General features: G+C 32.5%; 1 protein-coding gene across 1 annotated transcript; it reads right to left on the bottom strand.

The window, feature by feature from the left end:
* Positions 1–7698: 7698 nt before the first annotated feature.
* LOC111629459 (uncharacterized protein CG13380-like) lies at positions 7699–13779 on the bottom strand. The gene is made up of 2 exons (XM_023373371.1): positions 13585–13779; positions 7699–7981 (listed from the first exon to the last, which is right to left on the bottom strand). Exons 1-2 carry the CDS (start codon positions 13630–13632, stop codon positions 7769–7771), a joined length of 261 nt encoding a protein of 86 aa, XP_023229139.1. The 5' UTR covers positions 13633–13779; the 3' UTR covers positions 7699–7768.
* Between the last annotated feature and the right edge of the window lie 936 nt (positions 13780–14715).

Below are 14715 nucleotides of genomic sequence, written 5' to 3'. Positions count from 1 at the left end.
TTATAAATTTATAAATCTAAAGAGAGGTATGCCAGATATTGATCGATCCCTTGTATTTGGTCATAAGAGCAAGACCAGCCTCCTACAAGAGTTGCTCCCGTTGGTTTTTTTGTTTCTACTGTCCCCTTTTTTGTCCATAGTACTATAGCAGTCATCTGTATGGAATCACATATGATTAATAATAAACAAGTAACAGGTTGTTATTTAGATAAAGATTAGAAATAAACCGGTTGAAGTAGTTGGAGCTGCTTCCCCCGGTTCCATACAGGAATCTACGACTTGTAGATTTGCGCTTTTTAGTAGGTGGTGAGCCCGTCTACTTGCCTGATTTAATTAATTTATCCCTTACTTAAAAATATTATTTAGGATTACGCTTATACACTAAGAAATTTTATGAATTGTAATTAGTTAAAAATATAAAAATGAGTAGAAATCGATACTAACTGATGAAGGAGGTGAATACCGCCCTCAATATCGATATCTATATCCAATGAGAATATAGAGTAAGCAGGATATATGCACACGGCAGGCATCTATATACGCCGCGCGAAATGCTCAGTTAGCTCATTAAACAATCATGTGATGATTATTGTATTATTGTGACATATATGTTTATTAGATATATTAATATTGAATAAACCACAATACATTTCAATATTAATATGAAATATTAAAACAGATAACATGGATTTTTCCAGATGAATTAAATCAATCAATCTTGTCTTACCAATTTACAAGGAAAAAAAAGGAACCACATCTTATAATAATTGGTCTATAATTTTCAATAAATCCAGCCACAGCAAAGATTATTGAAAACATTTTTATACGAGATCCAGCAATTATAGTAAAAATAAAGTAATTCATAATAATACAGTAATGAAAAGAATCTCTCTACTACTGATAGCAACTAGTTACTATGGAACTTGACAAATCCCACTTAGTCGTATCAGTATTTGTTGATTTTTCTGAAGCATTTGATGGTGTTGATATAGTGGTTCTTGAAAGCAAATTGAAAAATATAGGATTGAAAGGTATACCATTGTGCTGGCTATTATATTTGTCAAATCGTAAATATGTGAAAGTAAACAACTCTATTTCAATAAATCTGAACAGCTATATGCAAATTTGCTGTAAATTTTGACTTATCACACCTGTTTTCAATAGGAAAGCTCATTGAGATTTTATTAAATTAATATGGAAAGTCCTTAAAAGTTATCAACTTAAGTCCTGTTCAGAAGATTTATTAAAATACTGGACAAATAGCAAATAATTACTGTATAAATGAATTTGAAGTAGCGTTATATCTAACAAAGTGAGAGATTGCCGAACCGCGTGTGACGTCAGAATGTCCGAGTCACTCAGAAGCGTGAGTGGGAGCATTTTGCACAGAGAAATTCCACAGTTACACGATTTATTGTAACAAAAAAATTTCTTACAACAGTAATACACACTTAACGGGCGGCGGAGGCCAAATCTTCTGGGTCCTTTTTTCCGGATGAAGGTCCAAAAAGGAAAGTTCTCAGATGTTTTCGCAGGAGCTGATGGCTCCGGGGCGTTTGGAGAGAGTCCGTTCGAAGTCGAGGTACAGAGGCGATTTCTTTTCGGGTTATCGTGCCACACACACAGAAGACGGGGAGAAGCTCTCCGTGTCCTTGAAAATGCCCGTTTTTCGGGTCCCAGACCAAACATTCCGATAGGCCGATGCCGACTCGCCCCAGTTCTATAATTGGTCCCCTATCGTTACGAAATGTAACGAGATCGGATCCCAGGTTGCGGGAAGAGTCAATGCCGACTGTCAACTGGATTCCTATCGAAGATGTTCGATCTTAGGACTTGCATTCATCTACTGTTTTAACCTGAGACTTTTCTAACAATTCCATCAAGCATGTCCTTATTTGGGCATGAAGTTTAAGTTCATACCCTTTCGTTAAATGGCTTAAAAAAAGATTATAATTTTTAGTGTGATTCCAGCCCACTTCTGGTTTCCCACAAAAGGTTCCTTATTGACCTTAATGTTTAATAATTGTTAATGATCTTTTTGAATTTCTACCAGAAACCAACCGTATAATGTATGCAGATGATATTTTAATATCGGCTACTCAATCTCGAATACAAGGGTTATTCAAGATACTTTAAACCAGGGGTTCCCAACGGGGTCGATGAAATAAGATATAAGTTACCGTATTTACTCCCATATAAGACGACCTCGAATATAGGACGTGGTATGACTTAATAAATTAATTTTATTTTGAATATAACTTTAAATACAATTCTAATTTTATTTCGTTTAATCACGAGTAAAATATCAAATGCACGTAAATGCACACATTGTCTCGCAAAAATGCCAGTAATTTATTAGTCGATTACACCTATGAGTTTCTTCGAATTCTGATTACGAATCTGTTTTCACGTGGGAATGAATTAAAACTTATATCGGGCTTCCGTGTAATTTTGGAATTCAATTCAATTTCATCTTTACTCCTGACAATACACAAGAACGATTCAAACGGCCCAGATAAAAATACTTTTGTTTTTAAAAATTGGCAAAAAAAAACAAGAAAGGTTCCCGATTATATCCCATTTACGTGCATTTGATATTTTATTTGTGATTAAACGAAATAAAATTACAGTTGTATTAATAAATCTAATTTTATTTTAATCGTCACACCTCGTCCTATATGCAATTAGGGTATTTGGTTTTCTACACCTAACATCTCTGATATTGTCATATCTGAATAGTATTTTCTTAATTCTGATAATGTTCCAGGATATATTATTGTGGTAATTAAGTGAATACAATATTTGTTTTTTTTTAATTACAGTACATTCTTTTTTGCATTAATTTCTTTTTTAATTTTTTTACCAGATGGCACTACAGGTACTATCAGAAAGTCATGGTTAGTGATGTGCCGGATATCCGTATCCGCGGATATCCGAGGGAAAAAAAAGATCCATATCCGTATACGTTACTTTTTAGCGGATCTTTAACGGATCTTTTATCTTAATGAATTTCATTACTTATATGAAATTTTAAAGATAGGTAGCAATAGCACATTCGTCATTTACTATCGTAAAATATTTCCATATTACACTACTAAATTTTTTTGTCGGCATTGTTTTTATTTTAATTTAACTCAACACTCTCCAAAAACACAAACGTAATCTACGCTATCCCGTGTCACACTAGCCACAAACCAGTGTTTCCCAACGTGGGGCCCACGCCCCACAGGGGGCAATTGGATTGCTAAGGAGGGCAATTCGAAAATGGACTTGTCCAGAGTTTAAGTTAACCGTATAGCCGCTGTATATGTTAGGGAGACATAAGAATTTTAGAAAGGCTTAGGTGGGGCATAGCACAAAAAAGGTTGGGAAACACTGCACTAAACTATTGTGGCGGTACGCTATATTTTTGTAAATATTAATTTTAGTTTAGTTTCGTTTCTTCTTTCTACCCTTTGTTCTATTGTTCTATTTTCTTCTAGAACTTTCTTATCTATTCCCTGTCCCTTGGGTGGGATGAGCAGTTCCTAGAAATTTGAGGAGCAAAGGTGTAAACAGGAGCCGGAGAAAAAAGAGAAGTGACGTAGCAGGTCATTCGTAAACCGGACGGCAGAGTGTACGGACGAGGTGAGAATACTGGGAGTCGTATTTTCAATGACCGGATAGTTCAGAAATAAGTTCAGAAAAAAGATCATGTTTTAAGGTCGTATTGACGACTGTGGAAGGAAAAAATCCTAATTATTGTAGAAGAGAAGTGGCCAGTTATAGGAGAAGGACGTGTGTTATCCCACCCAATAGTACGCATAAAGAAACAAGCCGAAAAAAGGGACAAAACCCCAGATATCCCTATTTCTATCTTATCTACCATTTTTTCTGTCTTCTTAATTCTATCCCTTTTTCTGTTATTAGTGTTAAGTTAGTGTTTAAGGTTAGTTTTAAGGTTCCGGGTTATATTGTCGCGATCGGGATCTGTATTGTACACGTGCTTTGGATACAGCGAACTATTATTATCGCTGTAATTTCGCATGCTACTGTTTGCACCGTGAAGTTGGAATCCCCCGAAATAGAATCTGTATAAAGACGCGAAATACCTTAATTGGAAAATTATATCAACTTTTGTTACTTTATCCTGTCTGCCTTTGTGGTGAATTCTAATTTAGCACACTTTCACACTATAAACAAAAACACGCGCAGTGCAAGTCAAAACACGTCGCGTTATTAACGCAAAGTGTCAACTATCGGTCCAAGGTCACACGGACCGGCGCCGACTAAGTACTAAAGTAGAGATCCGTATCCGTGGATCTAGACACTAATGATCCGTATCCGTATCTGCGGATATACATTTTTAACGATCCGGTACATCACTAGTCATGGTTATCAGATAAACTGGGGTGCTGCTATTGTGCTCACCCTTTGTTCTAGGGACAGCTGATCCCGATAGACGGCTGTCCGATCGTCCGGTATTAGAGTTACTCATTTCTCTGTCTTTTGCTTGTCCCGGGATTCCAGGATAAAAGTGAACTGTTTCCCGGAATAAAATTAATTATTTTTAAAGATATACAAAATATCTTGAAATCAAACGATAAATTACTTTAAAAAACGAAAAATAATTATACGTTCTGCAACCTCTAAAATCATATTAATAATGCTGTGTAAGGAAAGTTTGACGGATGAAGTTTGTGAGTCAGACACTCTTAGGAGCGAAGTGCAAATGTAAAAAGGAGCGTCATATTCGACCGTATTCCGAAATTCTTAATGAAAGAAATCAAAAATGTAAACAATTAAAGATGGATACTTTTTTCCGAAAAATGTAAAAAATTCGAAACTAAAATTTTTAAATAAAAACATTTAACTTTATTTATGATATAAATTTTTAATTTTTAAAATGTATTTTTATGTATTTTGTATTATATTGTATTAATAAACAAAATTATTAGCTTATTTTTCACTTATGTAGAACCTAACCCTATACCTCACTGTAAATACGGGTTCGTTTTACGCCAGCTTTTGTAGGAACGGAACTGCGGCGTAAACCGAGGGCTACCTGTATAAGATATTAAAAATTACCTTTGAATTACGTATAAATTTTCACAAATAGAAAAAATTATTAAAGTTTGCTGGAAACTGCTTACAACAACAACAACACTTTGAAATGAGTTGAAAATTTAAAGAAAAAAAATGAACTTAGATCAAACTTCTAAGTTAGAAGGTAATTTTCGTCTTTTTAAATAAAAACAATACAAAATATTATTGTAAATTTTTATAAGATTTTAAAAATGAAAGATGGTCAATACTCCGATCACTCAATTTGATTCTTATTTTAGTAATGAAAAGTCCGGCTACCGAGAATGCCCTTTCCGATACAATTGATATGAGTGGAATTCTGTTTTCTCTTAAATGCATTAATTAATTAAACACGTGTTGTGTTTTTTTTTTAATTTAATAAATTTAAGCGACCCCGCAATTAACCTTTCAATATTAGCTACTCAAGTCCGAATAGCTCGATGAAAAATTCTGACGTCTAAAAAAAAAAGTCAACAACCCACTGCGTGTTTAGAATTAACCCTACATTACAAATCTCTTAAGTACAGCGTAGAATGTTGATAAAGCATGATAATGTGAAAAATGTATCTATAACATCTATGTACAATGAGATCGCGCACAACCTCAAAATCTTCCTAGGGCAGCCTCTGGTTCGGCCCGTGAAAATTCTTTCCAATTCGGCCCGGGGGCAACAACTGTTGGTCATCCCTGCTCTATCCGGTAGGCTAAATTGTCGAGAGTTGCATCAACTCGTGTGTATTTTTAATGGGGTTTTTTAGCATTTTTAGTTATTTTAGTTTTATGTTTTTAGTAACACACGATTGTTGATTCGTCTGTTTTTAGAGAGACGAGGCTGAAATCGTCAGCTTTTACGAAGAGGCACGTGAATTTAGAATTGGATTTCTAGCAAGTGTTATAACAGCAAATGTACATTTTTACATCATTTGCAGATTGCACTTTTTTGCAAGAAGGAGAAACAAGATATATATCGGCAAGAAAGTTGTTCAGCTTACATTAAATTCGTAACCGTAATAAAATTTTGGATAATTTTATAAAAATATTACTAATAAACTGGATATTGAAGTATATATTTATTTTTCATCTTTTAAAACTTTCAGTGTTAGAACAATCATTTTTAACTCTTGATTTCCTATTTATTTCTAACTTGCCAGTTAAAGATATTTCTCTCTCTAAAGATTTTATCCCTTTTGATTTCTGCGCCTTCAATACAAATTCCACAGTGGAAACGATGTTAGAGTAAAAATGAGTCATAATCAAACCAACTTTGTTTTAATTAATTATTTATAATTAATGATATTTGAGGTTGAAAGAAATCAACAGCCTTCTTGGCAGTGTGTGAGATGATGAATGCAAAATTTGATCTCTAATTTTCAGTGACTCCAGGTTTCTAAGACGACAAACTGTAGTGTACTAATTAGACGTTACTGTCTTCTGTTATCAAGCTTAATTGGTTTGCCAGACCAGTGCTACGAAAAAACAGCAAACATCACTTTTGTAGTCTCTCTTGTATCATTTCATAGGTATATCTATGGTCTTCTACAATCGTACGTTGGGCATCAGTTATATTTTTAGGAGTCACTGCCGTTCGTGGTCGCCCTTCACGTGGTTCATTATGGAAGGAAGACACCTCTGAAACTTTACCACCTGAACATAATAGTAAAGAATGGAGCATCATCTCCAAAAGCCGATTTCCATCATTTATAAGTAAGTCTATCATTCAGTCTATCACAAAAATAATAATAAATCACTACACAAAGTGCTTCTCTAGAAAGTTCCATTGTTACTATTAGAAAGAGGGTTGTCTCATTTAGATTAAGAGAGATTATGCTAAACAAATTTCAATGTGTCATGTGAAGTTTATTACAAAAATTATTTATTAAAAAGCTTATTAAAAAATAATAATGAACAGTACTCACTCACGGATAGTTTTCTTGTATTGCAAAAACTTTCAGAGTAACCTTCGTATAATATACGCGAGGCTCGCTGCTCCTAAACTAATATTTTGAGGCACTATAGACTATAGCTTAGTGTCGATTCTAGAGTCTAAGTAATACTCATACAAACTTTATTCTTAAAATCCGGTCTGAACCAAAGATTTATATAAAGCGCAAACCAACAAGAATTTTTTATATTTATAGATTAACATTTTGTTATAATAAATGCTAAACAAAGTAAGGTGCAAGATGTGTTCGAAAAAATTTGTATTGAGAGTTGTTAAAAACCACATCGAAAAACTATAGCTTCTATTTAAAAAAATTGTATGTATAGGCTAATTTGTGCTTTTCTAGCTTGGCCCTTTTGCAATGCTATGTTTATTCTTCAGTAGAAAACGAATTACAATATACAGTAGGTCATTTAGAACTTCGAATTTTTGATAATTTTTCGAATCCCGAAATAATACTAGAAAATAGACTTAATACTAAGATTTGATACTTTGAAAATCAGTTTTTGCAATATAAAAACAAACTGAAATATACGCAATTCAGATTTTTCTTTTAAAATCAAACCAATCTCAACTAAATTAATGCAAATTTTTAAAATCACGGATTAGAAACACCACCAGTTATTTTCAAAACTTACGAAATTATTAAAATATTAAACAGTAAAGAAAAACAATAACATTTATTAGTTTTTACTGACATGTAATATTTAGATAAATTATATTAGAATGATATAGTTTAAAAAAAGAAAAAAATAATACAATTTATATGTTTGTCTCGATGACACTGGATTCACTTCTATTCGATTGGTATTCAACGAGTGTCATTTGTCCTCTGCAATTCGGGCAGAAGTTATCCCAATCCATCAAATAAATCATCCTCGGATGAATTTCGCACGACGTTCTAATCCTTCCTTTATCAAACATTCCGCACGATGTGCAAAAGATAACTCCCTTAGGTCTTTCACAAATGCATTGCTACAATACACAAAAAACATTTAAATATCAATTCATTACGAGCAATGAAATTAAATTTTTTTAAAATTTAAGTTACCGGTACTGTAAATGCATAAACCTTTACTTACAAATCGGCGCCATGTTTAATTTATCAATCGAACACGGCGCCAATTTTGAAGCCGAATTTGAAAATTATCGCCAACTCTTACATATTTTAATACAATTACATATTAAAATATATTCAGTTAAGACTATTTTTTATTGTTAATAAAGTTAAATTACTTTTATAACGTTGCCGTAGCGTCCAGAAGTCGCCATTTTCGTCTCCTTTCCAAAATACAGACGACAATAGTTGAAATGACGTCTTTAAATAATAGTCTCGCGTCAAATTTATTGTCTATTATTATTGGTTCGTGAAATATATTTTAAATATTGATAATTATATATTATCAATAAAATACATTTAATATTGATATTATCTTTTTTTAAAATCACTTTTATACTTTTAAATTTGTTAATTTTATTAAATTTTCGACCGTTTGTACGAACGGTACATATATTTAAATTAGGCGTCTCTTTCAATTCATTTCTTTATTCGTACATAATTTAATAAATTAATTTTTAATTTTCGTTTACATTATAAAATTCGTTTAATTATAAATAATATTTAATGGATGTTTGCTATAAAGCGTGTATTAATTAATTATAATTTTAAACGACTTATCGAATATTCCTATAATTACGCGATTAAATTTTATAGACATTTGATAGCTTTTCAATGTCTCTTATTTCATATATTATTATTTTTTTAATGCCGAATGTGTAATTTTTCGTGCTATTCTTAGACGAAAATAAGTACAGTAACAAATCTTATATCTGTACAATTATTTATTAATTTCAATCACCGTTCGATCTTAATGGTTAGACATTTGCAGTGTGCACTGTGCGCCTGCATGTGATATAATTTAATACAGGACAAGTGCGTTGTAGTTGTGGATTATAGTTCAAATAAAGTGATCAGATATTGTAATTAGGCGGGACAGTCCCGCTTTTTGATATGCTGTTCGAATTTTTAAACTGTTTGAAAAATGTCAAATTGCATAAATTGTAATTCAAAGATGAATAGTATTGTATACGAGTTATAACGTAAAGGTTTTAATATTCAATTTATAAAAATTGTATCCCAACTGGAGTTTTATTGTCCAGTCTGTCACTGTTGTCTGTCGGACGACTGTGAACTGTCGAGTATATTTGTGCTGAAGTAGCGCTGTTTCGGAACATGTTTGGTGTTTTGACGTCATATTTAATAGAGTATTTCATTTACGCTACCTATCGCTTGCTTAAACTGACCAATGATGGCTGTTTCCTGTTCCAACGCATACGTCCCTCATCATTCAGCAATGTAACAGCTCCAGATTGAAACACCTTTTCTCAGTTACTGCTGTTGACTGCCGAACGCAGACAATGTGTATCGTGTGTGTATCGTGTCATGTGAATGATGATTTTTACTAATTATCTGAATTAAAAAAATATCTTAATTATTTGAATTTTAATAAGAATAGCGAAATTTTGGCAATCGCTTAATTGTGGGTAAATAAGTCAGAAATAGTACACCGGAATCGATCACGTGACTCTTGACGTAACATCGAAGCACCTGGGCTAACGTTCCCTTCTTACGTTTCGTGATATTTAAATGATAATGTTGATGTTGTGGATACATAAAAATATATTCGATTGTACGTATTTGAAACAAATGGTAAATCCTACCAACATTCCGTCCAAAGCTCTTTTTCGTGGACAGAATAAAATATACAGTAAAACCTGTATAAACCGGAATCGCACGGTACCGAATATTTTTTCCTGGTTTGGCAGGTTTCCGTTTCGAACAGATTCTTTAACATAGAAAAATCACTTCGTTCTAAAGAATTTTCTCCGTTTAGGCTAGTTTCCTTTTTATTCGAGTTACGTTTTGTACAGGTTTTACCGCATACTGTGTAATTTATATAAATATTTTAACTTCAACATAACCAGAAAAAAGAAATGAGAGACTTATAAAATCGAAAATAAGACAATTAATTACTACACAAATATGAGACTATCACTACACAATTTAAAATTCACATTACACATTTTGTGTTCAGTTGTACTGTACGTTAGGATATGCATTTCTATAAATATTACTAAAATTATTATATATTTTTAAAAAGTTTGCTTAAAATCTTTTCAAGTTAAATATATCAAAATATATGCATATTACAACAAACTTTTAAAATATTTTCTTGCCTTTTTCATTAAACAGAGTTTAATTTTGAGTAAAATCTTAATAAAGATGTATCATTATCAAATTTAAATACAAGTCCATAATTATATATTATACTTTTTCTACTGAGGGTTCTTAACCTAGACCTAAATGCTTTATATTGATGAACTGATGGTATAAATGAATGAATTATATTTCTTAATTGTTTAAGCTGTAACTAAAATTAGGCTGAAATACATGTGAGAAACAGATCTTAACTTCGGATTCTGACACTCACAAAGTCAGAACATTGACCTCAAAAGTAAATTGATTCGATTTGGAAGTGACATTTTAATTATTGTCGTGAAAAACTGACCTAGTTTTGCTGTTTGGAGACTCTACTTCAGCGTCAGTCTGCTGTATTTGCCCCTTTTAAGCTGTTAGACAAAAGCTAGCAGAATGAATTGGAACCAAATTGAAAATTAAGTGCTATTTAAATGCTCCATTAAAAAATTGAGTGTTTGATTATTTTTTTATTGGTTCCATCAGTTTTTATGCAATTATATATAGGCATTCTGTAGCATTTTGGAAGAACCGAATAATTTCAATCTTCTGTAATATTGCTAGAGATTAAACTATCACGTTACTCTATCTTCCTTTTCAATTTGATGTATTAAATTTAAATACATTACATAGTCATAAAAACTATTACATAAAAAAGTAAACTAAAAATTACAATACTAACTTATTATAAATATAATATTATAAAATATTATAATTTATAACAAAAATTATTAAAATATTTATTTATTTTCTGGTGATATTATGTTTTGTGAAATATTAGATCCATACAGACAATATGTTCCTAAAATATCAGGTTTATTGACTAAAGAGTTGTTTTTGCCTTTATCAACAGGACTTGTTTGCTATCGGCGTATTCAAACTCTCAGCGTGCTGCCGGAAGTGACGNCTGCTGGCGTTTGCGAGAGAACACTATTTACCAGCAGCGTTGCCACTCGCGATATATGAAAAAACTTGGATCTGGATGGGAAAAAATCCAGATTATTTACCCAGAAAAATTCATGATTAAAATGTAATTATAAATACTTTATCATAGTACTGTACATTCATGCTGTTATAATTACAGACACTATAACAGTGGCGTACCGTGGGTGTCAGCCGCCCGGGGCGGAGGAAAATTTCGGCCCCCTTATTTAGGTATTTCAATTTAAAAGACCAAAATTCAGTCACAGAACAAGCAATGAAAAATTCGGTGATAGTGTAGCGACCTGTTTAAAATAGTTCTAATGGATATTAGTGGTGTATATGAACACGAATGAATCGTACAAGCAAAAAAAGAAAAAAAAAAGGTCAAAAGGTTTCGTAGGAATTCCTGGGACGAAAAAGTTACTAGTTCACCCGGCGAGCCGACTCTCGGACTGTCCGGACGATAGCACTATCGTAGGCACGATGCAAGTATAGATTCATAGATGTTTCAAATTTTTACAAGATATTATTATTATTATTTATTGTGAAATTTTGCCGCCCCCTAAAAGGTAATTTTGCCGCCCCCTAAAATATGCCGCCCGGGGCGGGCCGCTCCTGCCGCCCCCACAACGGTACGCCACTGCACTATAATACAAATTTAAAAAGCCATTTATTACCTAATTTACACAATAGTTAATGTTATTTCACAGCTACTCTGTTCTTTTTCCATTAATAGTACTGCACAATCTTTATGTTCTTCTTGTCGCTTCTTATACCTTTGGTACCTTCTTATACTCCTTGTACTACATCTCTAATTAGTTCAGGTTCGGATTCATACAGTGAACAGCTAAGATTTTTCCTACTGATCTCTTGTTTACCAAGCAACCTGTTTTTTGATGATTCAATAGTTAAATAGCTGAAGTTAAGATCTTGCTGTTTGTGTTGCGATAGCAAATCATTGCGGTGTATGATTTCATAGCTTGAGCAGGTGCTTAAGTGTATCTGAGTGTTTTTAACTACACATGATTCAGGATTCAACGAATAAAGTACCGTGCTTTTCGTTTTTGTTTCTAAAATCTATTTTTTTTATTATTTAAGTTATTTTGTGTTTATACAATAAATATAAAATGACTTATATCATTATCCTGTTGCTTATGAGAATTTATCTTCAGAACTTTGGAGAAAAATGACAATTTCTTCCTGACAGTGACTACGAATCAGACCATCAGATGAGAATGCAATCAGTCGATGATAGTGAAGCAGATGCCAAAGAGTTACCGGAAAACACAGAATCATCTGTCATCAGATTCTGTGTAATTTATTATATGTAAAAATGGAACAACCAAATGGTATAAAGAACCAATGTTCATACTACAAATGAGTGTATAACATTACCGTGTATTGATTTTTTTCTATTGATTTTCTATTGATATTGATTTTTTTCTATTGATTTGTTGTAAAATATAATGTTTAGGAGCTTAATTTTTAAAAGTATAACGTAGTTTGATGTTAATAAACCTTTTCTTAATTCTTCCCTATTATCTGACATTTTTGCTTATCCGACGTTTTACCCTCCCGTTATGTCGGGTAATCGAGACTCTACTGTATATGTAAAGTCATATTTAAAAAAAAAAAAAACATATTTTACGAAAATTAGAAAAAAACAACCTAGAAACCAAGAGAAGGTCGAAAAACCCAGATCTGGGTTTTAAAACCAAGGAGTGGTAACCCTGCTGACCAGTAACATGATGCATCTTTACCCCTTGCAATGGTCAATAAACTAGTCCATCGCCTAAGGGGAGTGCCTTCCTGGGTTGGTCAGACTGTAAATAGGAGCAATTTAACAAGTAAGAAGTAATAAACAAGGATGCACATGATCTAACTCAGTGTTTCTCAACGGGGGCGATATCGCCCCCATGTGGGCGTTTTTCCATGTTGAGGGGGCGATTAGTAACAATTTATATTTTGGGAGGCGAAAAATAATTTTCTGGGCGATATAGTAAAACATTATATTAAGAATAATTAGATATTTTATTCGTTATATCGTACAATAATTAAACAAATAACATTATACTAGTCACTAGTCTATTCAATGCAGTACGAATTTGGCGTTAGCCTTTGCCCGCGGCATCGGAATTTTGAAGTGAAGGGGGCGATACTACGTAACGGTTTTATTGAGGGGGCGATACTACGTTGATGGGGGCGACGATTCGTTAGAGATTGAGAAACACTGATCTAACTTATTCTAATTAGACGTGTTTTCTATATACCGTATATATTAACCAAAACATATTTATAAAACTTAATTATAAGTTCTTTTTTACAAATTTTTTAAATTAAAATTTTAAATTAATTTCAAGTTTTAAAAAAATCGATCAGTTCGACTTACAGTACATACCTTATCATTTTGATCGATCATTTGTGAGGGCAAAGCTATTCCGGACATCCGCTACTTATCCAACGTTGTAAACCGTGTTACGAACTATAATAATAAATTTATATAATTTTCACATATAAAATATTGCAAATTAAAGTAAACTGACTTTACTGTTACATAGAATACGTCTACACTTATACTAAAGAAGCAATTTGCCTCCATAGATCAAGTTTCGGTTTCGGTTTCGTTTCGATCGAATTGCTTATTAACAATATTGCATTTATATAATAAACAATTTGACGGAAATATTTTTATTTCAATGAGCATATACTGGTACGTGTTTAATGTATTTATCTACACGCTATTTAGAAATGTTTTCTTTAATATTTTATTACTTATTAATACGCTCTTTATAGACTTTAAATAAATTTATTTGAAAGTATTTTTTTAATTTGTTATCGATCTAATATATGGTAAAAATTAAATTAATATTAAGTTTGATGTTAAAATAGTTATCGAAGTGATTTAATTTATTTATTTTCTTGCAAGGATTATTCATCTGGTATAAAAATCAATATAAAAATTTGAAATTATTATAGGATCTGTATAGAAAATTTTATAAATGTTTAAGTTATATCTACTCTCTAAGTATATATATAAACTACAGTATAGTACGTAGCTTAATTTAAATTATGACGAAGCTTTTATTCGTCACGAAAGAAAGAAAGAAAACATATATAGAAACAGTGGCACAAGGAATCGATGAATGGTCGCGGAATTTATGGAGAAGTGGGCCAAGCGGAGGGACTTCGCTGATTTTCAGCTTTATTAATGTGGGAATTTTACTGTAATTCGGCCGATATACAGTACTTTAACAAGAGGCGAATCATGTGTAAATTAGCCGCCTGCATGTTAGAGATATTTGGCCGCTCCCGCCCCATTATGTGAATCGCGAGTAGATTTATAACTTAATCCAACCGATAGGAGTTTACTATAGTCTATTTNCTGTAATTCGGCCGATATACAGTACTTTAACAAGAGGCGAATCATGTGTAAATTAGCCGCCTGCATGTTAGAGATATTTGGCCGCTCCCGCCCCATTATGTGAATCGCGAGTAGATTTATAACTTAATCCAACCGATAGGAGTTTAC

Source organism: Centruroides sculpturatus, unplaced genomic scaffold, assembly GCF_000671375.1.
Source record: "Centruroides sculpturatus isolate CEXI.00-Female unplaced genomic scaffold, Cexi_2.0 scaffold85, whole genome shotgun sequence".
Classification (NCBI taxonomy): Eukaryota; Metazoa; Arthropoda; class Arachnida; order Scorpiones; family Buthidae; genus Centruroides; species Centruroides sculpturatus.
This window is presented reverse-complemented; position numbering and strand designations above follow the sequence as displayed.